Source organism: Onychostruthus taczanowskii, unplaced genomic scaffold (genome assembly GCF_017590055.1).
Source record: "Onychostruthus taczanowskii isolate IOZ18803 unplaced genomic scaffold, ASM1759005v1 scaffold13, whole genome shotgun sequence".
NCBI classification, from domain to species: Eukaryota; Metazoa; Chordata; class Aves; order Passeriformes; family Passeridae; genus Onychostruthus; species Onychostruthus taczanowskii.
Window position 1 is genome coordinate 9,425,810 of NW_024498462.1, and position 27,528 is coordinate 9,453,337.

At 43.2% G+C, this 27,528-nt stretch overlaps 1 protein-coding gene across 1 annotated transcript; it reads right to left on the bottom strand.

The window, feature by feature from the left end:
* Window positions 1–1,486: 1,486 nt before the first annotated feature.
* On the bottom strand, window positions 1,487–13,320 carry LAS1L (LAS1 like ribosome biogenesis factor). Its single transcript, XM_041396769.1, has 13 exons — window positions 13,108–13,320; window positions 12,405–12,530; window positions 12,147–12,216; window positions 10,951–11,032; window positions 9,781–9,972; window positions 9,147–9,193; window positions 8,634–8,743; window positions 7,841–7,926; window positions 6,700–6,915; window positions 5,377–5,512; window positions 4,413–4,786; window positions 3,339–3,480; window positions 1,487–1,865 (listed from the first exon to the last, which is right to left on the bottom strand). Exons 1-13 carry the CDS (start codon window positions 13,302–13,304, stop codon window positions 1,775–1,777), a joined length of 1,869 nt encoding a protein of 622 aa, XP_041252703.1. The 5' UTR covers window positions 13,305–13,320; the 3' UTR covers window positions 1,487–1,774.
* Between the last annotated feature and the right edge of the window lie 14,208 nt (window positions 13,321–27,528).

A 27,528-nucleotide genomic window follows, 5' to 3' on the forward strand; every position in this document is an offset into this window, starting at 1 on the left:
TTGCTTTTTTAATAAAACTGAGAGCCATTGGATTATTTGTTTTTAGCTTTTTATTTTTCAACCCTCTTTAGACAACACCCCCCAAAAGCTTTTTTGCTCAAAACAACTGTTGCAGTCTGTCCAAGTTATTTCTTGGGGGGGTTTTTTGCTGATTGACTGAAAAAAATCCCAGTTTTTTTGGGTGGGGTAATGGCAGATACACAAGGCAGTAACTACAGCTGATCAAGGTAGTGTAGTAGTAGTAGCAGCACAGGATTTTACCAGATGCACTTTCTCCAGTGAGTAAAACAAACTGTTACAGATGGCACAGTGTGTGCCAGCAGCACACATCCCTATTTGAACTGCTCTGCTTGTTTGCAATAGAAAATACAGTAATTGAAGTAATTTCATACTCAGCTAAATGCAGTAATAAAGGAACAAATCCCTTTCACTCAAAATTTCCTAAATAAGCCTAATTAACTACTGGATAAAATAAGTATTTCTAAAAATACTTTAAAAGGAAAGAGCTTCCATGAAAAATCCCTCCTAACAGAAAGTTTATTTCCTTTGCATTGGCACTGCTTGCTTTTATAGAAGGAAATATGCAACATATGTTCCATTTTTGGATATGTGGTAACAAGCAACTGCAGTAGAGCAGGATAACAAAAAACTAGAGAAGGAATAAAGAAATAATATTTACATTCTGGCCATCCAGCTAAGCCTTTACTTGAGAGCCAGTGCAAAGCATCCATGAAGCTGCTGTTCTAAACATGCATTTCAACCCCTCTGCAATGTGCTGCTGAAGTTCTATGTCCCTTTTTGTATCCCTTCTCTTGATGTGTTATTCCTTCCACTTAGTAAAACCCAAAAACTGCTAGAAGGACTCAGAGAAAGCCTCTGTTTTACCCTCTAGCAGATGCACTTAAAAAAATTCTTACTGAGGAGTCCTGCAATAAATATACACTTAAACTCCTGGGGGTGTTGACAGGTAACTGCAGAAGCCTCTTTAAGTTCCAAGAACTTGTAATACAGGTAAAGAAAACTGAATTTAGGAAAAACTATCTGGAAGCCATTTTTCTCCACAACTTTGCAGCAAGGTACTAGTTCAGTCCTTTTCTGCAGTGATCACACCAGCTCTCAGCAAACACCACAGTGTTGGTTATGAATATCAGCAAAATCAGGAACAGAAGTAACATGAAGCAAAACACTTCAATCAAAAAGAGACAGTAGTGGCTTCAAGACTATCACTTGAAAAAACATCGTGACAAAAACATTTCAAAGATATTTATGTATCACACTGAGCCATGCTCTAGCTAGGATCGATCCCTGAAGCTTCATGTGAAACTGCAGACAGGTGAAAACTGCAGCACGATCTTATCCTGGTGCAATCACTCCTCCAGGATAGTACCAGCATCAATGAAATAGGAATGTATTAACAGTCTCACTGATGAGGGCCAGAGGACATTTCCCAGAGTGAAAACTGGGAAACAGCACCCAGGAGCAAGGCTTGCCTTCACTCAGTTGTATTTATTTATGAAAAAGTTAAGGAACATGGAGGGATTCCAAAATACTCTTAACTCTATTTGGCAAGCTTCAACTGGTTAAGCAAGACAATGGTCACTGTACATGTAACTAAAAACACAAGACCTTTAAAAAACATTGATTTTACATGGTAAAAATCAATAAATCACAGCAACAACAACTTCTCCTGGAGTGACTGTTTTCCCACCACCATTATTAGATCTTCCATGAGACTTGTGCAATGCTAAAAGCCACAGAGCACTCTGCTGCTGTCTCAGAAAAGTTGAAGGCCACTTTTTATTTTATGTAAGTCGTTCTGGGTCCATAACAATCCTCCTGTCATGGGAATATTCAATTCTGCAGAGCTGTGAGGAAGAGAATAAAGCACATTAGCAGTGTTTAATCTTCTTCCTTCTGCCTTGGGGAAGTCAGACCACCTTTCAAGACCACATGGCAAATGGAGGAGCTGCTATGCAAGGGAAATAAGAGTAATGAACAAGCTGCCATTGTAGTACTCCTGATGAAACCTGGATTTTTTCCAGGCACAGCTACAGGAATAAATTAGATTCTGCTCCTTTCTGTTTGTGGTAGCAACAGGTTTTCCTCATGTTTCTTTCTAAGGTTTTTTTTAATTGGCTTCCTGCCAGGCTGTAATCTGAGGGGAACAAACTGTCTGCCCCTTTCCCCACACAAAGAGGTGCAGAAACAAACAGATGTCACTTTTGGCCTGGTAGGTGCTTTCTCATTTTCTACACGAGTATTTTCTAGTAATATCAGTTGCATGATACATTACTGTTCAAAAAACAGTCTGAAATTTATGAAACTGGCTTGTAGCTTTTTACAATTAATATACTATCAGTCTTCACCATGACTAAATCATATTTCAAAATGCAGTCTAGGGCATCTTCCTCCAAAGGAACAGGATGTTACTGATAAGGGAAGGCCAATAATTTGATGCCAGGGAGGACAACCAGGAGGATGGAGAAAAATAGAAATCCTTCTCAGATTTGAAACTGGAAGCTTGGGATCTGAACACAACTCTGAATATGTGAAAATGTGAACATGTGTAAGATTTCTTCAGTGAAATACCCCAGGCTGCATGATTCTCAGCTCTTCACATTGCTACTGGATTGGGCCACCAACCACAGAAAGAAATCAGTGATTAGAAGGTTGTCCCATCGAGTGTTAAGGAAAAAATCTACAATTCATTCACATTCTGAAGCATTTCTTGGATTAAAATAATAGGAGATAGGTTTATATGTATGTGATGAAAGTGATTTGACAGCTTACAATATTCAAGTTCCTATGACTTCAATGTGTGAAATAATGACCCTACTGAAACATCTCCAATGAGCTTCATTTAATAACAAAGGTGATCTGACTAAAGCTTTATAGAATGCCCCTGTTATTTCCAGGACAATCTGTGTTTCTTTACTGAGGTCAGATCTGCAGCTCTAAATTACTAGCTACAGCTCTAAAAGGTCACTGGGCACTGCCAACATATTGAAGAACAAAGCCCTGGGTAATAGAAAATTCAATTTTCAAGCCTGCTGGGGCTGTGCTGATACCTGCTAAACAGCAGTATTTCATAATGCTTGGAATGGTTTCTTTTAAAAAAGAGCAGGAGGAGTGAAGATAGCAATATTAGAAGGTGGCATTCTCAAAGGATACCATTAGGATTAGGTTTAGAGACAATAGTAGATATTTGAGTCAAACTATTTAAATAGAAATAAAAAGGAAATCTCAACCCTAATTTTTCACATGGTATATTAAAAGGCACAGAGAGAGAAATGCATTTCATGGTTCAGGGGCAAAGTCCCACCCACACCATTACTCACTTTGTATTGAGAGGTTTCCACTCATCCCTCACTGGCTGATCAAGCAGGGACATCATAGAATAATTATCCAACATGAGACCATCAGGGTCATCTGTCTGCCCTGGGAGTTTCCCAAGAGGAAAGTCTTTCCATCGTACTTCATCTAGATAAAAACAGTACAAAACCAAGAAGTCTGAGTTTCCCAAAGGGATTTTTGAAACACAAGATCACCCTCCTCCACTCCACAAATTCTGCCCCCAGCAACACAGCCATTCAGCAAATGATTTGCACCAATGTCACAGAAGCAGAGGACAATTTTGCTTCTTTTTTCAAAACATCCACCTCTAACAGGCTGTCCACATCAGCATACCTAAGTCTGTTCTTTTCTTTTTTTACTTGAGAAAATTTCCCAGTGAATGAAGTACAAGAGTTCAGTCTTCTAGTGGCTGCTTTTTTTCCTTTAAATGTCATTTTGACTCCAACTCCTCTCCACCAACCTCCTCCTCCTGTGTCTGAGTCCCTCCATGACTCATCCAAAATTCTTAGCTACAGAGACCTCCAACCCCAGTGAGAAAGTACAGCTACTGTAACAAAGCTAACAAAACACTGGATATGCTGTTTATTCCTTCTAAAACCCTGTCTTTCTCCTTTCTTTTGTTTGCCACCATGTCACAACAACCATTTTCCCATAGCATGGAACTTAGGTTCACAGACAAACTGTGCTTTCAAATACCCCCAAGTCTGACAAACAGAAGTCCAAGAAACATCCATATTTTCTTCACCATTCTCAGCTGGCATATATGCTGCCCAAGCAGCTGGATACACTGAAATTTTAAACAGTTTGGAAAAGCTTAATAAAAAAATAGGACAGTAATAGCATGCTCCTGGAAAACACACTCTCAGTATTTTATGAGCTTAAGTGAAATTACTCCTGCACATAAACAAAACACTGGAAAACCCACATTTTTCAGTAATTTGGCATTTAGATGACTTTGAAGCACAGTTTAATTGTGGCCGGCCCCAAAGGGCTGAGATGTGTTTGCATTTCAATTAACATTTGTCAGTGATGAAGACTGCCTTAGAGTCACTTTTTACCTGCAGTGATCTGCCAGGCAGAGCCTTGCAGTGCTGCCCTTTTCTCAGCAATGGCCACCATGGTATCAGCAAGTCCTTCCAAAGCATTTGCTTCAGTCACCATCTCTTCTTCCTCCTCTTCCACTTCCTCTACACCATTGTCTCTCTCTGGCACATCTTCTTGTTTCTCTACAGTCTGCCCTTGATTTTTAACCTGATTTTCTTGCCTGGCTCTCCACTGTAAGCTCTCTATAGTATAAATTGGCTGTTCACTGCCATCTGAAGAGAGGCCTGGACTGGACAGAGGGGCACCTCCTTCTGTGTAAATGGAAGCAAGATAGAGAAGGTTCTTCCGAGAAGCACGTGACAAGCGAGGTCTCATGATCGTGAGGATCCTGGAGAGGAAAAAGGGCAATGAAAAAGTCTTAAAAGGGTTGATAAATCTTCATCTGGAGTCTTTTTTGCTTTTAAGTGTTTGTTTTCTCCAGGACAGCTGGGTCACATAACTCACCTAACAGGCAAAATCTCATTATGCCCTGGTCAGTGGATACTGGAATACTCTGTGATTAAAATTAAGGACTTGGGATGCTTCTAACTGAATTACTGCTTTACTGTTTTCTTGTACAGCAGTTAGCTTTACTTGTATAGAAGTCAGGAGCTGTGGTAAACTCTTATCACCTCAATAAGGTCACATCTCTACCAAGTCACTTTGCTTCTGAACAGGTTGCTTCTTTAAATACCTCCCCAGATAACTTCTGCTTTCATCTGAAAGGTGCAATCCTTTAAAATTCTTTTCCTTCTTTGTGTGTAATCAATGGAGAGGTGAACAGCAGCAAGCATGGCTTGACATGCACCTCTTACAATTTCTACAAGATGCAAAGAAAGGCAAGGGAATGCAGCTATAGCTCAGCAGATCACTAGGGAACCAAAGCTGTTACAGAGCACTGTTTGCTGTTCCTTTTCTAGGTCACAGCATCAAACTTACAGCTGAAGAAGATGTGGGGTTGCCCAGCAGGGAGCTTGCAAGCAACTGTCAGTCACTCTTATCCACTGCAAAGGAATTCTATGGAGGAAGAGCTCCTTCACAGACACCTGCTTGTTACACTGTTGTTTTTTCTTCCCTTCAAAGAAGATAATGAAAACAACAGGATGCTCAAAACTCGTAGAAAATATACCCTTCATCCCTCTGCATTTTTACTAGAACCCATCCTCAAATAAGCTGTCATTTTAACCCAAGTGCACGACCAGATGTACCAACCAAATACAACATCAGGGTTGTTATAAAGGACTTGACAACACATGGACAGCTCAGGTAGCTCCACCAGACCTGAGCACAAAGCAGTGCAGACATTCCCTGTGCATGTCACAAAAGACAGGAAAGCCATAAAGTGTGTTTGAACAGGTAAATGCAGTGTACTGCATCTGGGACCCAGTATCATTCCAGGTAGCTCTGCAAACAGAGGATTTAACAGCTGGGAACCAGCAGCATTCAGGGATCTTGCTACATCACAGATATGCTCAGCACTGACTGAAAGCACCAAATCTTAACCTATGACTGCCTGAGATACTGCCAGAATCTTTGTGCAGACCAGAGCAAAATCTTTGAGCCAGACCAGGAGACGATAGAAGAGGCACCAAAATTAAGGGGTGCAAACCTCTGCAAGGATGCACAATGTCACAGTATAAAAACCCTGTTAGCAGAAACCTGTGACACTCTGAATAATTAAGGCCCTTCAGTGCCCATCTCTGGAATGAAACATACAGTCTGCCAATTTTACCAGTTCTAAAGAGTCAGGAACTGAAAACAAAATATTACTTGTTACATGTGTGTAAGTTTAGAAGGCATAAAAGTCCTGTAATAGGATCAATAAAAGACAGCAACACTATTTAGTATCTTATAAAGGCAGGTTTCTGTTAAGGGAGAAAAGAACTGGGAACAGGGATCTCATAACACACCACATGTAACAGCAGCACATAGCATATAAGGATGTTATTTCCTACAAGTATTGATATCTGGAGAAATTAGCACTTAATGGCCTGATCTTTCCTGTGAGAGATTTGCTTTTCCTATCTTGAGGAGGCTGCAGCAAACTTATCAATAACAATTTCAATTCTGTGCTAAGAAATACATGACATGCACAAAGTGCAGGTGAAAAGTCTAAGAAATGCAACAATAAAAGCTTTTTGTTCACATGACAAAAGGTACTCATTAAGTATAAAGCTCCCACCACTTTTCCAGTACAGTTTTACACTAGTACAGAAGAAACTCTTATGCTTTTTTAAACACAGAAGCTGCAGACACACTCACCAGCGTTGACTTTGGCAATGCCAGTCAGCAACTCAGAAATCCAGTTGATCAAGAAATGAGGCCGGAGTTCTGAAGAGTCAGAACATTCCTTCAGCTCTACAAACATTTTCTCTATTAGGATCTGTGTAAAATTTCGTGAAAGGAGGCCTGACAGCAAAGGCTGCCAAAAGCAGTAAAATGCTGGGGGAATTTTGAATTGCCCTACCTCTTTATTTGCTGCAATAAGAAGAAAAAAAAAGAATCAGATAAGCCAGAAATTTGTGCTCTATAATTTTTTTATGAAATACAGGTGTGACACTTGCTTCAAACTAAAGAGGTTTGTTCTCAGATCACTGATTCCAGGATATTTCCTGAAGTTCTCACTGAAACTATTATTTTTCTTATGCTAGGCAAGTAAAATAATTAGCAATTTGACAGTTAGCACATGGAAATTAGTAACACAGGAAGATCTATCTGTTTTGCTAATCCCTTTCCAGTTTCAGTTTATTTCACACATAACTAAGAGCTACTCTATCTAAAAAAATACTGCAAAGAGAAGATTCATTGAGCAAAGCAACATAAAATCTCAAGAAGCTTTAAAATTTTTCTGCAATTATATAGTCATAGAAATTTGAGAATCTTTCTTGCAAAGTTCTTTGGCTGTGAAATAGGGAATTTATTTATTTTCATTCCTTCTAGGTGCCTAAATATCTTGCAAACAATAAATGCAACTCCAATATGGGTAGCATATGCATAAGATGCAGCTGGTGAATGAGGTTCAAAAAACCCCATCCATTTTGATTTGCTTCAAATCTTCAGTGTAGAAGAGAAACTAGTGTGAGTTCCTGAAATCAGCAAGTATTGCAGGAAAGGGTAGAGGTGCAAGCTTGGAAAGATGTTTTGGCTAGATATTCAGTGCTGAAGAGTTATCCTTCCATCCCAAGAGATTTATGCAAAAGCAGTAGCTAAGCATGGCCACAGGGGTTCTGGAGAACAGGGCAAAAGATGTTTAAGAACCCAGATATACAAAAAACATGCAGCCAATTACAGATTTCAATATAACGAGGAAAGAAGACCAGACTTGGTCATAACACCATAAGATAAGAACATAACATAAGAAAAGCTGAGCATCTTCTACTTGGGTGAAGCATAAAGCACTCACCTTCATACTTGATATTTAGCATCTTCAGACAATCCATCTTTGGGATGAGAAAGCCATCACTGAGAAGAGCTTCAGCCACTGTTGCCCTAGAGCAGAGAGACTTATTACTGCCACTTATTCCTTTATGTTATCAAAACACCACCTGCCCCAGCTCTGAAACAAATCTGACTGCCAAACACCTGGAACTGTGAGGAGGGAATGGAGAAATTTTTTGTTTGAGAGATCTGGTAATGCTGTTCTTGTATGGCATATATATTTATATTTAAAACATCAGGAGTTACAGCTCTTATCTGTGACATGATACTCTTTCCCCTCTGCAGTTACACCATTTAGATTTCTCAAAGCAGGTCAAGATCTCCATGCAAAATTATATGGTAATAAGGAAGTCTCAACACACTAGGGTCCTAGAGGATCTGTAGTAATAGAAAGATAAAAAATATAGAAAATGCCAAGTATTGCCCTGCAGTTTTGAAGAATTCCAAAGGTTCCTGTGAAATCAAAATCTCTGCAGGATTGAGCTTTTGAAGAGCTCAGCCCTGGGAGTTTTGGGAGCTTTTGAAGACCCTGAAGATGCTGCTTGCCTTGGGGCCAGCATCACTAAGTCTGGGACAACACCTTGGAGACCCCCTGGCACAAGGACCATTGCTCATTAGCACACATCAACAACTCAGTCCTCAAAGAGGCACTAATTGCTTTCTCTATGATCAGCTACAGGACACTATGAAAAGGCAATTTAATAGGTCTACAGCCCAGTTCAGCTGTAGACCTTTCACCTCAGCTCTTTGAGACATACCTGTTTTCCTGCATCAGGTCTTTGATCTTAGCCAAAATCCAGTCCAATTCTGAAGAGGAATCAGACCACAATTCTCGAGACTTGGAAAGAGATGGCATAGCCTGCATAACCTGAGTGAAGGAAAAATTCAAGCATTAACAGAAAATACATTCCCATTACAAAGACATTATTGCTATGACAAGAAGATGCACATGCCACCTGTACTTCATCACCAGCACCTGAAAAAGTTCACAGATATTCCCCTTTCTTGGAATCTCCAATAAGCACAGATCTCCTTTATAAACCTGAACAGATCTCCTTTATAAACCTGAACAAAGTGCCCACGTTAGGACCTGTCAAGAGCTCAAATTCCTTGTTCTCTGTAGTGAAGTTTTCCTTTGGCAAGCCATGTATGACAACACTAGCAGACAGACCTGAGCAAGGAACTAACTAAGGCAACAAAGGAGAGAAAACATATTGTCCAAAAAAGAAAAAGAGAATTACTGAAAATGTTGATCATCAGAGTCCACTTACCCGGAATTGCTCATTCTTGTAAGATGTCAGAACATCTCTGACTTTTTCTAGAAATAAACATAAATATATAATTTAAGCAGAAGATCAACTATGTGAGGGAATTTTGTATCTAAGGAAGCTGTTTAGTTTTGCCAAATTTACAATCAAGGAAGGCATTGGTGAAACGAAGCCAACAATTCTGTTGAGACAACACACTGAAGGCTCCCAAAACTCCCAGACTTATCCAGCAACATGAATTTTCTCAAGTGGGGCTGAACCATGATCTCCATATTTTATCACTAACAGTAGCCAGAGACAAGTAAGTTGGATAAACACAGACAAATAAAAACCAAATTTCTAGATTAGTGTAGGAAGAAATTGTTCCCATATGCAGTTTATGTTCTGATGCACATTTGTATTCCTTGTACTTGGCATTTAGCATCAATTGGAGCAGCACTATAGCAATTCACAAAGTGCAAAAATTTGGAGAAATACTGCCAAACCAGTCAGTAAACACCAGGAATCCACCAAAATCCAAAGAGGAATCCCAAAACCTGAGCTGAAGGTATATCTTTATGCTAGAAGATGACACATGGAGACTGCTTTCTTTAGCATATCCAATCCCTGTATCTGCTGTTGTTCTAGGAACACCTACCATGGAATTCCTTGTGCTTCTGACAGGCCTCACGCTGCGGGGTTTGCATCTCCCATGCATCACCATCCCCATCTGCATTTGCTTCCACCTCTTCCTGCTCTTCTTCCTCATTCTCATCTTCTTCACACAAGTTATTGCCCAGCTGGCGGCTCCAATACATCTTTCGTAGCCAGTCCAGCACAACATCACAACCTAAGAGAGAACAGAAAACGTCTCAGTGAGGATTTCTTTGAAATCACAAATCACATCGCTAAAAACACAAAATACTCCATTAATGAAAATGTGAACAAGTTTAAAAAAAACCCAAACAAACAAACAAAACCCCCAAAACCAACCACCAGAAAGAAAAAGCCCAATCCAGTATCACGGACATGGTAACTACCCATCATTTTTTTGGGGGGAAAAAAAAAGATTGGACACTGCTATGGCACTGCACCTTGCTCAAGCTAGCTCAAATTTAAGCAGCAAGTAGGTTGCTGCAGTGGCATTCTGATGAGAAAATGAGTCAACACTTTAGTATCACCATGGTTAACACAGCATCTACAACAATAACAAATTTTTTTTTGTGCAGGGACTACACTATGCATACAATAAACAGAAGGGAAAGAAAATGCCTCTACTTCCATCAGCATTTTCCCAGTTCAATCTAAGGACCATGCTGGAGATTATTTAACTGGATTCTTAAGCCTTAACCCAAAATTTCCAAGAGTCTCTTCGAATGCTATGAGCTGGTCATTCACTCAGGCTTGCAGTATCCACATTTCTCCATAAATGGGACTTTTTAAGAGTCTTAGGTATCACTAAACCATCAGGAAAAGCTTCTACCTATTTCCCCAAGACGAACCTCCTGTGCTGTAAAAAAGAAAAAGCACCAAACTGTTGCAACCAGCTGTTGTTTTGAGTAGGATAGCTGTTGTTTCAGGGATAGGAGAAAGCCTCTGAACGTTTACCCTGGAGCCACAGGACACAGCTCAGCTATCCCGGCAGGGCAGCGGCAAATCCTCTCAGTGTGGTATCACAACTCTCCCTGCCAGGACAAGCACACTGCCTGTCCTGCAGCACCCCAAAACGGAGGCAGGGGTGCTCCCCTCAGGTCCTGCAGCTCTGGCACTGCCACCCCAAGCGTGCCCCAGGCCACCCCTCCCAGTGGCAGCCGCTGGTGGCACTCACCCTTGCGGCACAGGGCCAGCCGCGGCAGCTTCCCGTGCGTCAGCTCGTGACGGAGATCCACAACCCACACGGGGATGTCCGCCTGCAACAACAGCCAGCACCTGAGCCCTCTGCTCCCACTGCACCTGCACAGCTGCAAGAGCCTCCAGCAGGTGGGAACAGCACCTTCCTGGCCACTCCTGTGCTGTAGCTCCCCTGCCAAGATCCCCCAGCTCTCCGATGCCACTCCTCCTGTGGCCAAGATCCCTACAAATACTTGTATTTTAGAGTTTAGGTCCTTCAGTGTTACATGCAACAAGAGATTTCTTTTTAGACAGAGGTGTTACGTGTAATTTAATGTAACTGAGAGGCAGTTAAACTACATTTAAATGGGTGAGACATTCTGGATAACTATGTATCAAAGACACAAATAATATCACGTATAATACTGAAATTTACACTGTAATTTGCATGCAGTTTTTTGCAACTTTCCTGAGGACAACTACCTTTAACTATGCAATACCTTTGCTTTTAAGCTTGATCAGTTTTAAAAAGTGAGAAGCAGAGCTTTTCTCAAAAACCCAGGAAAAAAATAAAAATAAATTCATCATTCTCACGCAGGGGCACAAACATATCCAGAAGAGTCTCAAACACTGTCTGTCCTTCACTGTCAAAACTTGTTCAGTCCCAGGTATGGTGTTCAGTGCAGCTGGCAGTAAAAGGACTCAAGTTGGTCCTGCTACTACAATTACAGCTTGAAACTTTCCTCCTCCATACATGAGTGGAAAAGCTCATCTGAATAAAGAGACACAAGATGAAAATACCTGCAAATGTGAGTGTTTTGATGTACAGCCTTGCTTGTCAAAAAAATAGGATTTGCAAACCTCAGATTTAGCTCTTTTTCCTATCTCAAGAAAGCCAAGAAAGCAAAACTTGTGACAGTATGTCAAGTGGGACTACACACATGTAAATCAAGACTTTTGATCACATGTGAGGAAAAAACCTTTAATGATCATCAGCCTTTGTTACTCTTATTGTGACTTCAAAGAACAAAGTTTTAGATCCAGTTGCAACAAACCTGTTTAAAACTTTGCAGCTGGAATAAACAAACATCTATATCTGTTACTTTGGTTACAAAAGAATGATCCCCACAATTTCATTCACTCAGTGTTGTTAATAACCTATAAATTATCAAGCAACTCTTATTAAATAGTTACCTCTCTCGCTAATTGTCTCAGAGGAATGTTGACCATCTTCTGTTTCCTTTCTGTGATCAAGTTGACAAATCTGCATGCAGGTTACAGAAAAAATAAATTACTATCAACAGCTGCAGAGAAACTTGGAACTCCAGAGACAAACTCCCCGTGTACTATACAACCCTGTGGTCTCAGAGATGCAAAGTGAACTCAGACAGTGGAATAATGACATCTGTCCAGGCCTTTCTCTCAAAGCACAAGGGTCTTGAGAGCCCTTACCTTACAAGAGCCAGCCCATAAGAGAGGATGAGCTCGTGTGACTTCAATCTGCCAGATGAATCGAGGACCTTACAGCGAATCAGTTCTGCCGTGGAGTCCACTGCAAGAGGCATTTTTGGACCGTACCTGAAGGCAAAGGAAAACCAGGTGAGCAGGCTCACACAAATACACTCACCCTGTTAAAAGTGCAGCCTTTCCACTACATTTTGTGCTCTGTGGTACATAACAGCCTAAGAAATGACATGCTGAGACAGCATCAAAGGCTCTTTCCAGGACGGTTCTATTGGAACAGAGTGGTTACACGGTTACTCCTAAGCACACGTTAAATGAATATTTACTGATACGCCAAGCACGCAGACAAGATGCTTTACCTAGGCGGGTCTGGTGTACGGATGCAGCAGAGGCAATTTAGGAGCGCTGGATATGCTCCCTGCCTCGAGCAATCAGCCCGTGAAGCAGCGGGCATGCAGGGTCTCTGCCCGCACTGCTCCCACAGGGCCCCGTGCTCCCGGCATAAGCTGCGCGCCCGGAGCCCCCCGCAATGAAGAGGGAGCGCAGCAGACGGGGCCCACACAGCCCCGGCCGCGGAGCTGCTCCGGCGGGGAGCTGCGCTCGGCTCCCCGGCCGGGCCCAGGGCACAGAGCGGCCGCTCCAGGGACACACGGGAGGCCCCGAGACCCGCCCCGCTGCCCGCGGCCCGTACCGGCTCTTCCACGCCGAGACGCGGTCCAGCGCGTCCTGCTGCAGCCGGCTGTCGCCGCAGTACAGCCCCACCATCACCTGGTCCCACTCCGCCCGGCCCCTCCACGCCACCACCGTCCGCAGCGGCTTCGGCCGCTTGCGGGCGGGGGGCGAGCTCGGCCGCTCGCGGCGGCAGGCCGGGCCCGCGCGGACCGCCATGCCGCTCCTCGCTCCGCCTCCCGCGGCCGCCCCGGCCCGGCCCTGCCCGCTTCCCGCGCCGCTTCCGCTTCCCGCGCCCGCCGCTCGCTGTGGGTGCGGCCGCCTGAGGCGAGCCCGGCCCCGCGGGTGCTGCAGGAGTGCGGCGGGGCTGGCGGCAGCTTCCTCTGCGGCCCCCAGGGCTCGGGGCAAGGCGTCCTCCCCGTGTGCATGCGGGGAGCTGAGGGACGGCGAGGTGTGTCCTGAATCAGGGCGAGGGAAGCCTTGCGAGAAAGCGCAGGGCCGTCCCCTACAGCCGCACCGTGTGCCCCATAATGTTTGGTGTCCAAACGCTTCTTGGGCTTTGTCAGTCTCGGTGCTGTGACCGCTTCCCTGGGGAGCCTGTTCCAGGGCCCAGCCATCCTCTGGGTGAAAAGTTTTTTCTTAATAGCCAGCCTAAACGGCCCCTGACTCAGTTTCGTGCCATTTCCTCGAGTCACTGGTCACGAGCGTGAAGAGCTTGGTAGCTGCCCCTCCACTTCCCCTCACGAAGATGTTGAAGAACACAATGAGGTCTGACCTCAGTCTCGTCCAGGCTGAGCAAACCAAGTGACCTCAGCCACTCCTAAGGCTTCCCCTCCAGACCTCTCCCCTTCCTCCTGGCCCTCCTTTGGATGCCCAACACAGCACAGAGTACTCAAGGTGGGGCAAGCACGCTTCTTGGTGAAGAACTTTTTTCTGATATCCAACCTAAACCTCCCCTAACACAATGCCAGGCCATTCCCTTGGGTCCTGTCCCTGGTCACCAAAGGGAAGAGATCATCCTGCTCCTCCTCTTCTCCTCAGGAGGAAGTTGTAAATTGATTGAGGTTTCCCCTCAGTCTCCTCCAGGGTGAACAAAGTGACTTCAGCTCTGCTCATCCACGTTCCCCTCAAGGCCCTTCACCAGTTCTTGACTTTTATGTAACAAAGTCACTAGGCTACTAGACAAAATATCTACATGGGGTGTTTTTGGCTCCAAAAGAAGTACATAGTCTACACCACTCAATACCATTTTAATGTAATTTACTTATTTGAGGCATAGATATAAATTAGGAATATTCCCCTTTTAACTGGATGGTCTTCTTGTTGTTTATATAGCAGGATGATATGCTAAGATTATTTTGTTTAGGAAGTAAAAAAATCTGTATACAATATCATTTAAGTTTTATTTTTCAGTAAAAAATTACTTCATGCATGCTGACCAGTCCTGCTAACTTGAACTGACCTGTGAATCAGCATGGAGTAAATACAGCTCCCCCTCCTTTTTCATGTTCCCAGCACTCCCCAGTGTGGAAGCATGAGGAGTTGCTTGTCATGGAAAACATCAACACAGCTTCATACAGCACAGAAGTGATGGGGAAATGGGGCCTGTGCTTGGCAACATGGCTTTGCCAAGAGGGTGAGAGTCCTTCCCTTCTCTGTCTCATGGAGTCTCTTAGTTGTGTGTTTCCCAGCAAGAGGAGCAGTGAATGATAAGGGAGAAGCCCTGCTGCCTGCTGGTATTACCCATCATGAGAGCAGTTTGTGGTGTGGTTCCCTGATGACTCCAGTGCAGCCCAGGAAAGGAAGGGGCTTAGGCTTTTCTGTGCTTATGACTGGCTCCGTTGGCCCTGCTGGGGACCTGGAAATTATAGAATTATAGAATGCAGTGAGTTGGTAGGGACCCTCAAGGATCACTGAATCCAACTCCTGAGATCATTGTCCAAATGAATTTTGAACTCAGACAGGCCTGGTGCTGTGACCACTGCCCTGGAGAGCCTGATTCCCAAAGATGAGCTAATTGGTCTGCACAATTTACCAGTGGGTGAACCCTTACAATTTATCTTTGGGATTATTAAAGAGAGGAAAACCTCAACCCCTCATTCAGCAAAGCATGTGAGATTGTGCTTCATTTTGAGTGTGTCTGGGAGTGAAGTACCTATTTAAGTGGGCTTAAGATCCCAGCTACCTGGTTGGAGCAAAATCTTCTCATTTATTCTGGACCAGGGTAGACTCATGCTGGGAGATAAATGTGTGAGCATTGCTGTGGTAGTCTTTCTCTCACAGTCCTGATTAGATGCCTCAGGTAATAACATCATTAGTAATGATTAAGCCAAAGCACCCATGGTTTTAATGCAGTTTGTATCAGCTTGTCACTGACCATAAATAACTACTTGAGTAACTTGGAGTGGTGAAATCACATCTTTATGGTTCCTGTTCCTTCTGCTAACTGCTGTAAATTGCACTTTACAGTTGCATCATAGAGTAAGTCCCTCTGACTGTATTTTTTTCTAAAAGGTTTCCTGTCTGCCTGTTCTTGAGCTTTATGAACTGGAAACCTGCAATTTCTAAATGCACTGAACAGAGCCATGGTACTCTTAGAAAGACTTTCCATACCCTAGTAGTTTTACTGTAATGAGTGTTTCAGGCTCATCTCCATTTGGGAGATTTCTCAGCAAAATTTGAACTGTCGGTGTTGCTGATGCTGCATAAATGGAGAAAACAGACCATAGAAATTGCAGAGCAGAGCAGGACAATCTCTCCCATGCCCAGCTGGTGATGCTGTGCCTGATGTCCCCCAGGACACGATTGGCCTTCCTGGCTGCCAGGGCACTGCTGGCTCAGATTCAACTTGCCATTGTCCAGGATCCCCAGGTCCCTTTCCCCAGCACTGCCCTCCAGCCTCTTGTTCCTCACTCTGTGCATACAGCCAGGGCTGCTCTGTTCCAGTGCAGAATCTGGCCCTTCTAAACTTCACAGAGCTGGTAAATGCCCACTTCTCTAATTTGTCCCAGACTTTCCACAGGGCCTCTCTGCCTTAGAGGGAGTCAACAGCTGCTCACAATTTAGTATCAATGGCAAGGCTACTTAGTATTCCTTCAAGTCCTGCATCTGAACTTTTAATGTTGAAGAGAACTGGGCCAAGGATGGAGAGCTGTGGAACCCCACCAGTGACAGGTCTCCAGCCTGATGCTGCCCCATTCACTCCAATTCTTTGTGCCCAGCTTGCGAGCCAGCTGCTCACCCATCTCATAACGTGGTTACTCAGCTGTATGCTGGACATTTTATCCAGGAGGATACTGTCAGAGACAGTATCAAAAGGTTTGCTGAAGTCCAAAAAGATTACATTGGTTGTCTTTCCTAGATCAGCTAGGTGAGCTACTCTGTCATAGAAGGAAACATGTTTGACAGTCAAGACTTCTCCCTCATGGAGTCATTCTGCCTGTGACTGATGCCTGAGTTGTCCTCCAGGTGTTTTTCAATAACTCCCAGAATAATATCTTCCATTATTTTAATGGGCACTGAAGTGAGACTGACCAGCCTGCAGTTTCCAGGGTCCTCCTGCTTGTCTTTCTTGACAATCAGGACAATATTCACCAGCTTCCAGTCAGCTGGGACCTCTCCAAATTCCCAAGACACTCAAAAATCATGGAGAGGGGCTTTGCAATTACATCAGCAGCTCTGAGAGTTCTTGGTTGAATCCCATCAGGCCCATTAGATTTGTGGAAATCCGTCTGGACCAGCAGATCCTGCACAATTTCAGGGTCAACTGGGAGTTGATCATTCTTGCAGTCATGGTCCTCCAGCTCAGAGCACTGAGATCCCTGGTGTGTGCTTCTTTTACATATTTTCATTTACAGAAATCTTCTTCAATATTTGCAGTCTTTCTCATCTCAGACTCCCTTCCACACTGCTATAAATGAGACATGCTCCATAAACTCCTGCAAAATGCTGATATCTGCTCTAGACTTAGCCCCTCCCAGGTACTCCTTAATGTTCCTCCAACCTGGAGCTACTTGTGTGCACTCTGCTAACCCAGTGCAATAGCAATGAGCTGGAAGTATATCACAGAATCACAGAATATTCTGAGTTGGAAGGGTCCCACAAGGATAATCGTGTGGAGCTCTTAAGAGAATGGCCCACTCGGGATCAAGCACACCACCTTGATGCTGTTAACACCATGCTCCAACAATCTGAGCTAATGGCAGGTTCTGTAAAGGCATGGAAATGTAAAATACCCTGGAGCCAATTAGTCTGTTTTACCTCGCTGAAATCCCTTGTCTTCTGGATACCACCTTACACCTTCCTCCTCCTTGCCTTTGTATTAACAGGGTGGGAAGGACACGGTGTCTAACACTCACGCTGTTCATCACTGGTACAAGCAGGACCTGAACCCTAGCACCCTCCCTTGCCTCTGAAACTGAAACTGAAAACTGATGTTTGCTACAGATTGTGATACAGACTCTGGGTAAAAGTCACTTGTATCCTTGCTCTGACCCAAGCCCTGAAAATGTGGGCTTCTCCTCCTTGAAATCCATCAACCCATGGCATATATTTTTAGATGTGCCTGTGCAGCAGGAAAATTCAAAGAAAACTTTGCCAGGGAGATCTTTTCTGTGACTCATCTGTTCTAGGAGGGGAGAGTTTCTTTTTCATGTCTCAGCTGGGAGCGGTCCATCCTCCAGTTGCTCAGCAGGCCAGTTTCTGACGTGTTTCTGAGCAACTGCACTAACAAAATGTGTGGGGCCAGAGAGGGAGCACTGTGCTCTCTGTCAGTGATTTGAGGGGAATAATCCTTTTTTTAAATATGCCTTTCTGTCTCCCTCCCCCACTTCCCTTTTTCCTCCTTCAGTGTTGCCACCTTGTAGTATTTTAATCAGAGGAAGCAGATATATCAAGGAAGTCACTGGCAGGGGCGAGGTGGGTGGGGGGGGGCAGAGAGGAAGAGGAGGAAAATCACATCACAGCCCAGTCTGCCAGTGTAAACACTTGATGATTTCCTGTTATTGTAGCCTAAAATGTACCATGACATCATTTGCAGGCCTCCCAGAATCACCCAGAAGGAGGAAAAGCCAGCATTCCCAGCCCGCCCCCAGCGTGAATCCAGGGGATTCAGACCCTATAAGGCAGTGAAGCTCTGCAAGCAGCAAAGATAGTGTTTCGAAAGCTTTCTTGTTCTTGGCAATGTGGAAATTTCACAAACAGGAAAAACTGCTTTTACTTTTCCTAAAGGGGAACCGTTTATGCCTCATGAAATATTAATGCCTTGAACTACAGTTACTTTAGAGGCAGAGCTGAAATACATGAAATGTTCTTAGCTGAGGACAAACACAGGGAAGCCCCTCACCAAAATCACACCAGATTATCATTACCAGACATCTACTTTTTTGTAATACCCACTTTCATTCCAAATCGCTCTACACACAAGGCAGTTTAGTCAAAAGTTGTGGATTATATAAAAGAGTACAAAATGAAATTAATCTGATAATTTTAAAAGGTAAAGCTAGCTCTCAATATAGCAGATATTGCCAGTGAAATGTTCTTCCTCCATTTCTGAGCATTAAATAAATTCTTGGAAAGTGAAGAGCCAAGCTCTGTGGAGCCTAGATACACAAACTATCCTAGAATTTGACTCAAAAAGTCAGATTTCTGTCTCAGTTACAGTAAATCACTCAGTCTGCACCACTGTTGGGAGGAACGGAATCAGATTCAGTGAGATGGGCTCTTATTACTTTTATTGAGAAGGACAATAACTAGGCTGATTTCACAGCACATCCTTCAGTTGAAATCTGTTTGGGCAGACTTTCAGATGACCACAGTGGGATATCTGCAAAATCTGGGTTTTTTTTTCCTAAACAAGGTTAAAAACTTCATAAATCTTTGGGCAGACTTTCACATGATAAAGGGATATCTGCAAAATCTGGTTTTGTTTTTTTTTTTTTTTTTTTTTTTTTCCCTAAACAAGGTTAAAAACTTCATAAATACAGTACTGTATATATAATCATTTGGACTCATACCCTCCCTTACACACCTGCCAACTGCCTGACGTGTCAGTAACTGCAATGTAACTTTTTGTTACTGAAACAAGAGAAACCAGTGTTTTCGTGTTATAGGTAAGGAAAATGAGACACTGAGACTAAATGAACCTCTGCTCTACAGAATAAAATGAATTGTCTTAATCTGGATTTAAACCAATCCTATGCCTCCAGATAGTATCAGAATATTAGATTTGTTTTACCATAAAGTAGACTTGAAATTCTGAAGAGAGTCAGCCTAGAGAAGAATACAAGCAAGTATAATAAATAAAACACACCTGCGACTGATATTAAAAGGAAACAGAATGGTCTTGCAGTTTACTGGACAAAAAGTAAAATAATATATAAATTTTGCTGGATTTACTGGAATACAAAAGTGGGCTGTTCCCCATGAGCTATTTTTGCATAGGAAAACAAAGATATTCAATTCCTCACCATGCTGAGCTCTTTTCAAAGCTATATATACAAGATGATTATCACTCATTAAGTAGTTTGCTCTTCATTCCCAATGCTGCAGGGTGCAGCACTAGGAACTGAAATGAATTTATGCAGAGCTGTGCCAGGACCCAGCAGTCAAGTGCTATGTTCTAATGACAGCATCAGGACCTTACAGACTTACACCCAGCTGTGCTGCAAGGAAGGCCCCAGGACAACCAAGTGCTCAGGCACCCTTGTGAGAGCTGTGGGCTGTTGGGGACTTGGATTAATTTCTGTTAATCTGTGCCATTAGAGAGCTGAGGTAATCGGGTGGTCTTGGCAAGGCAGGAGAGGAGATTCTTCTTCTAAGTACTGAACTTGCCAGGTCCTTTGTGCAGTTATCCCAGCTCTGGGATCTTTGCTGAGTCGTGTGAAAACTCGTGGCTGCACACTGAGAGGGGAGATGGCAGCAGGGCTGTGCCTGGCAGAGGATGGGTGGCCACAGCTTTGGAGTGGGGGACAGGTACCTGTGGAGCTTTGTGAGGTGTGAGTGTTCATCTAAGAGACTGGTTTATCCTATCAATATCAATGGGATATTGATCTGTGTGTGTGCAGGAGGAAATCGGGGTCATGTGCTGAGTCTGATTCCATTCCCACAGCACAGGGATGACTTTCCACATGAGGCTGCTTTCCCTTGGTGCTTACACACTGCAGGCTGCTTCAGTGCTCTGCATGGCATGTTTTCTTCAGGTGATTGTTGATATAGGTGGTCTTTTCTGCTAAATGTTTCCCATTTTGGTTTTATGGCATGATGTGATGCCATGTCTCCTGGGTCTGTGTGAGATAAAAATGACACAGTACTGTGATGTAGGAAGACTGGGATTTATGAGAGTTCTTAATACTTTATGACAAATATGAAATAATGTAGAGAGAAGATCAGAAAAGATTACAAAGTAGAATTTATGGAAGTTTAGGTTATGACATATTTGGGAGAGGAGCAAGGTGTGTTTGATTCCCACTGGTTTGTACAGGATTATCTCTTCTTATAGCCAGGGTAAATCACCCAGGAAAGTTTGACTCCTTTTTTTTGGGAAAAAAACCGAGGCAAAATCAAAGTGAAAGTGGAAAAGTAATCATTCGCCAGAGTAGTAAAGCCAGATTTAGGACTGAGTATCAGACCAGAAACAAATCTGTCTGTTGATGCAAAGAGCCAGTCCAGAGGTAGCTCTTTCTACCAGTAAAAAATGATTAAAACCATTACTGCATATTTTTTTTTGTTCCAGGAAGACAGATCAGACATCACCTGTCCATGTACCTATAGACTTCTGCCAGATCAAATCTCATCTCTGCTGAAGTGTTTTAGCATTAAAGCATGAAGTCAGCAAAACTCAAAATGCCCTAGCTAATCAGACAGAAATGTCCTGTCTGCTTCAGTCAAAAAGTTTACTGTCAGCAATACAGACCTGTGTGAATACAGTATTAATGTTCACAGAAAGACAGCTTGTGTGAAAAAAAATCTTCTAAAAGAAAATAAATACCTTGTTTGTATTTCATTACTCTACTTCCTCTAAGTTCTTTAAAATGGAAATGGTCAGAAAATTCAGTTGAAGGGAAACTGACACAGTACACATCTATGCTTTGGCATAGATTCAGGTGATTTGAACATATATTCTGTCCTCACACTTGGCCTTTTACATTCCCTGAAGTCAATAGGCAAGATGGGTTGCTGGTGGTCTGGTGATGTACTTCACCATTTTTTTATGTTGCAGTGGGGCAATACAGGGTTAAATTTTGTTTCAAGAAAGCTCAAGTTACCTTGGCAGGCTGTGCAGGTGGTGTCTGACCATGTGTTGGTTAATATGGAAGTGGATCTTCTTGTCTGTGTTGCTGAAATGAAATATTTACTTAATTGACATTGCTTGAAATCTTTACTATAAATTGTATTTTTATTATGTCTTTTCTATACTATACTGTATTTTAATCTATTTTTACTATAAATTGTGTCACTGTAAACATTGAGTTGAGGATATGATGACCAATGATAAGGACAAGTTTGCTTCTGTGTTATCCTCCACCTTGCTATTCTGTCCTACCTTACACCATCCTGTTCCGTAGTTATTTATGCTTCTGGAAGCATTCAGCTCCTACAAATGCATCCAGTAGTAGGATTAGTAGAAAATAGGAATGGACTTTCAAGAAACCACCTAGTACATATTCCTGTCTTTAAAGCAAAGTTAACTATCCAACTCCATATTTTCTGACAGTGCCAACCACACTGCAGGAAATTAAATACTAAGGTGAGCCAGTGGAAGCCCTTGGAGCTCTATGGCAAAGTGAGTTCAGTTTCTAATTCTGTCCTTCACTGTCTGTGGTGGTAGTGACAGGGTCTGCATGCCCAGTCCAGGATGGGGCCTGTCTCAGTTTCTCTGTATGACTGAAAACCTCTCTGGAGCAAATCAGCTCCAAACTCAATCAAACACCTTGTGCTGAGGTCCTGTCATCAGGGAAATGCAGGGAATATGTATGATGGGGAAGGGGAATATTCCTGGGCTTGGAGATCTCAAAATATATTTGAGTTTAAAAAACTAATTTTGACATCACTAGCTTTTATCCTTGTCATTTTAACTCAGGAGATTTTCTTTTCTTAAGAATGAAGAAACAGAAATGGGTTAAGTGAGAGAAAAACATTGTTTTAAAGGTAGAAGTCTGTGTTCCTTATGAAGACAGAAAAATTCTCCTGAAACTGAACAGGCATAATTGGGACTGACTGTCTCCTTCTTTGTGTCTGTGGCTGAAGACAGGAAGTTCTGTGACAGAGAACAGCCAAGAACACATATATCTGTGTATGTGCCTACCTGTCAATCTGTGATCTATATCTATCTATCTATCTATCTATCTATCTATCTATCTATCTATCTATGTCTGTCTATCTTACCCACTCACTCTGCTTGTACAAATATCCTAAATGCCTTAATTCTCTGCATTTTTTGTTTTGATCAGAGATACCATGTGTCTAACAAAAGCCTAAGAAAAATAAATTATGTCATCTCTCATGCCTTCATCTATCTGGGCTGGGTGGTGTGTTCTGGGTAGTGCATCATTGTGTTCCATTGCACGGAAAAAAATGCTGGGTGCAGAGAGTTTGTGTGGAGTTAGGCTTGCCCAGGCGTGCACTCCTCTCTCAGTCATGGATCCCTGACTGTATCACACCCTGTGATGTTAACAGGGTGGGAGGGAATTCCCTCCACTTGTGAGTGTGTCAGCTGAGTGGGAGAGGTAGCATCAGCAGTCCCAGATTAGACTCCTGCTCTAGGCAGCTTCTGCACAGTGAAGTTCTGGGTTTGAGTCCACTTCATGTTCTAGCATGAAACATGCAGCACTTACCTATGTGACATTGTCATGGGTCAGGGCTTGGTGTTCACCTTGAAAAAAACCTGATATTTGAGCAAGAGCCAGGAGTAATGCCATCAGTATAAAATGTTCCTGCATTGGAATAAAAATGGCTGGCAACTCCCTGTATATTTTTAAGGTTTCCGAAAATAGATCTAAGTCACAGGCAAAAATGAATGGAGCTGAGGCTTAAATGGAAAGAACGGGTAAAGGATTATTTGTCTGAAATGGTTAGTGCTGAGATCATCTTCCACATTACATGCCACTACCTGGAAACATGGGCCAGATTTCTTTTCCCTTTTTATGGCATTCTGAGCCCTATTTTCCAATGCATTTATTCGCTTGACCAAGTTTCAGTGCAGTGGAGAGAACTGACTTAGTATTAGTGTGGAGACTGAGAACCCCACCCCTGCTCTGATTCTGTCTGTAGGAGCTGGAATTCCTGGAGCACAGAGTCAGTCTTGGAGCTCTGGAGAAGCAGAAGAAAGTTAGATTATGCTCTGTGTGTGAGGGAGAGAAGGTTTTTAAATCTCAGTGTCAGGTGAGAGGGAAGGTCAGGGATAGTTGAGTGGGAGCAGAAGCTGACTGGAGGGTTAAATCTCTGGGGAGGTGCACTCCTCTGCTCCAGGAGGAATTTGATGTTACTCAGTGAAGCCTTAATGCATTTTATAGAGGGGAGAAGGAGAATTTTGAAGCCAGCTCCAATACTGCAGTTTGGTGCTAAACCCACCCATGTCTCTCAGGCATGGCCTGGGGCTGAAGGTGCTACTCTGACTGCATTTGAGACTGTCTTTCCTGGAGGTTACTGTCCCCACAGAGGTGCCAGCAAATCTGCATGTGTCCTTGCCTCCTAACTTACTTCTGTCACCCTGATCAAAATCTATCTTGCCAAAAATATTTGAACAGGTTCTATAGACACAAAAGCAAGTCTGGATCATTTTGACAGGTAAACATGCCTACATTAACAAGGAGTGTGGTGTAATTAGAGCAGATATGGAAAACAAAAGAGCTGCTGCTGGCTAACATTGACACTAAATGTGCTTCACAGTGAGATGATTTTGGAGTTGCTCTGTTCTCGTCCAATTAACTGAATGCTTGCCAACAGCTGGAGCATGATAGGTACACTCCTGGAGCACATCCAAAAGGAATTCAGTTCACCAGATATGAGACTGCACCATGATGGGAAACAAAATGCACTGAATTAGGAAATTAACTTCAAAACCAACCTCCTGGTCTGAATTAAAAAGCGATTGTAAATGTGACTTTCTCATGCAGTTGGTGGCTGAGAAGCTGGTAATCCCCAGGAGACCTAGAGGACAGTGATGATGGGGATGTGGGAAAACTTTTTAACAACTATTTGTACACTGGCACTGGGTGTATTTCTATGTGTGCAGAGTGAAAATATCAAACGCATGACCCTGACTTTCCAGCTGTTCTCAACCCCTGTGCAGCATGGACATGGACACTTTCCAAGTAGAGGGGCATATTTTACACCATTACTGTGCCTGAGGACACAAAGTATTAAGATTTGGAGGATTAGATCCATATTAATCTGCATCTGTTCTACAGCTTTGCAGTTGGAGGGATTTGGATCAGACTGTTGTGCAGTTTTTCCCTTTTTATGTATCATAGAGCCTGGACGAGAAAAACAGCTGTTATTCATGACCTGCTATCTGCCTCTCTGGCTCTTGATACTAGCAGTGATCTGAAGTACTTGAACTGAAACACCACAAGAGGCTTAAGGGTTGAAAAACAAGCATTGACAGCTCCAAAAAAAATATCCAGGAAAATAGTCTCTTAAATTAAGAATAGAGATTGTATGTAGGTGAATTTATTTATAAACCATTAACATAACATAGAGAATTTGCACTGTTGCCTGAACCCTTAAGATGACAACTTTGTCAGCCCCCTGTGAGGTAGCCAATCTTGTTATATTACTTTGATAGCTATTCAAAAAGAATATAAAACCATCCAGTTACCCACTGACACAGCTTGTAGGACCAAGGAGAGCTATCTGCTAGTCTGTTTCTAATCTAGAGGACACTACTGCCTCCACTATCTCCTATCATAACTGGATTTTCTTTGCAGCTGAAGGTTCCTGCTATTACAGCTCACTGTGAGTGTTGGTGACCCACGTGCCTTTGGGGGGAGTTTAATTTTAAATAGTGAAACTGCATGACCTGAAAATCACTCTCAGAAGTGGCTTCTCCCTGGTTCTTGCTCAGTAACACTTGATTTGGTCCTTCTTTGGCCTTTTTCACCATCTAGGAATGATTCTATATACAATTACTCCTGATTGTTAAGTGTTGATACCTTCAGCAAAGCCCAGTGTAAATGGGTGCCTTCCATACAGACTCGTGTGCAGTGGTCACCTGTATCAGAACCACCTGGAGCCTGCTTCTCACCCCCTGAGGCTGGACTGGCCATTCCCATTCTCTGGCAGCCATGGAAGGAAGTGCCTGGTGGCCTTTGTTACGTCCTCCAAGTTCCCAATCTCTGAGTCACAAAGGCAGTGGCCCTAAATGGTCATCACACCAGTACCATCAGCTTGGCTCCACACCAGCCATCTGAGGAGGCAGAGCAGGAGAGAGAGGGAAGAGAGGAGAAAACTCCCACAGAGCCTGTTTCTTTGGGGCACTGAAATTGTGAAGGTCTTGGCTGAAGACTCCAAATCACCTCCCTTTCTGCAGCAAAGCCTGTTAGTACTGCATGTAAACTACTGGCAGTCTGAGCCCTATTGGATAAAAAAAATTGCTAGATTTTATGTCTACAGTCTTAGAATTCTCCTGTTAAGAAAGTAAGATGGATGAAGAGCAGAACATCAGATTTTGTAAGATTCTGGATATTTAATTGGTTATTTGCCATCATGGTTTGTTACAGTGAGGCTTTGATGGTCAAGATATGTCTGGTGGATGTCCCACAGGTTTGTGGACTGCCTGTTGAGGAATACAGTTAGTGCAGGTAGCTCAGTGTGCAGACCCCAGTGCAGGCTGAGGATTGAGCTCAGGGACAGGAGGTCATGGACGGGCACAGGCTCTTTGCACAGTGGCACCAGGGCCTGTGGTGCCAGCCAGGTGAACAGACACTCAGAGACACAGCAGGAGCCCACGACTCAGAAGACCCCAGGCTACGCCAGCACAGACTGTGAGGATGGAAAAGTGCAGGGAGTCCTTTGTTCACAGTCCCTCCCTGGAGGCACCAGGACAAACTGTGGTAAAATTGCTTAAAACAACCAGAGGCCTGAGACTCTGCTATGGGAACCTGGGGTCAAGCTGGGGGGGAAAACTTGTCTGACTGACTGAGAGTGGGGTGTGTGGGGAGTCAAGTGGGGCCCCTACCAGGTCACTGGGGCTGCTTTTTGAGAAGGGGCTTTGGTCCCAGCATTAAAGTCTCTGGTGGTGGCAGTGTAACTGCCAGAGTGGCTGCTGAATTGTCAGATAAGGAAGTTTCCTCAACATGCCTCAAGGGGATAAAATGCAATGGGTAATGTAGGTGTTTTACGTTTTGCTTCCAGTATGTTTTTAGCTGGCCGTGATTACTGTAAATGCTTAATGGCCTCTGAGAAATACATGTGAGTGAGCATGTTTCCTTTTGGAAACACATCACACCCTCAAACCTATCAGAATAAATACCATTGGAGTTACTTTTTAGATTAGATACATTTTTCTGAAACTGAAAGCCCTAACTTGATTCTTCCTATCACCCACAGGAATAATTTTTCTTCACTGGTTTGAGGTAGAACAGAGCAATGGGATTTACTCCACCTCCTTGCTCTAAGGCAAAAGTGTCAGTATCAGTCTCCAAACCTCCCATTGTTCCAATTCTGCACAGACTTAAGGGCATTTCTACATCAGTACCTTTCACACAAACTGGAAAATATATTCCCATTTTTTTTTTTGTCCTTCCTAGTGATGTTATCTGTTATTTGGATTGTAAATATTTTGAGTAAAGTCCCAGAATATCCATGAGATTTCCCTTTGTTTCCCACATTGCTCCAAGCAGTACAAGACGTAGAAAGCATGAGCATTTTCTCCCATATGGTACAAACAAAGCAAAAATGAAGAAGAGACAATTCTAGCAGACGAGTTGTTCTTACATTTTTAAAAAATATGATCATTGCATTCATTGCACACCTTTTGTCTGGTTTGAAACCCTCCCCTTTATTCTCCTTCTGCACAAACAGCATATTCCCAGCACATCCCCAGACATACAGGAAGAGATGAGTGGTGTGGGCCATACAGTGAGTCATTGTTCCTAGTAAAGCCTTCTCCATGCTCCTTGCAGGGCTGTCACTGCCAGTGGGGGATTTATATGCTGGAGGGAATGAGGAACTAGGGCTTTACAAAGCATCTGGCAGACACAAATCCCAGGGATTTCCAGGCAGTTTCAGCTATTTCTGCCCTGGTGAGTGGACAAGCCAGGAGCTGGGACCAGACACTGCAATAAGTTAATTTTCTTGAGGTGGAAATGGGATCAGATGAATGGGCTCACAAATCCAGTGGCCCCATCAGTTTCAGCCCTGTCACTGCAGCTGCATGTGAATGGAATTATTTCCAGGCTTTTCACATCCTGCCGTCCTGAATGTGAAGTGCTTTCCCCTTTAC

What these genes read in the sequence shown, in the direction of transcription:
- LAS1L (XM_041396769.1), bottom strand. Translation starts at nt 13,304, where the DNA reads ATGGCGGTCCGCGCGGGCCCGGCCTGCCGCCGCGAGCGGCCGAGCTCG. An exon ending in GTCTCGGCGTGGAAGAGCCG is followed by an intron (nt 12,531 to 13,107) that starts GTACGGGCCGCG and finishes CTTTGCCTTCAG; the next exon opens with GTACGGTCCAAAAATGCCTC. An exon ending in GCTAAATATCAAGTATGAAG is followed by an intron (nt 6,916 to 7,840) that starts GTGAGTGCTTTA and finishes TTCTTATTGCAG; the next exon opens with CAAATAAAGAGGTAGGGCAA.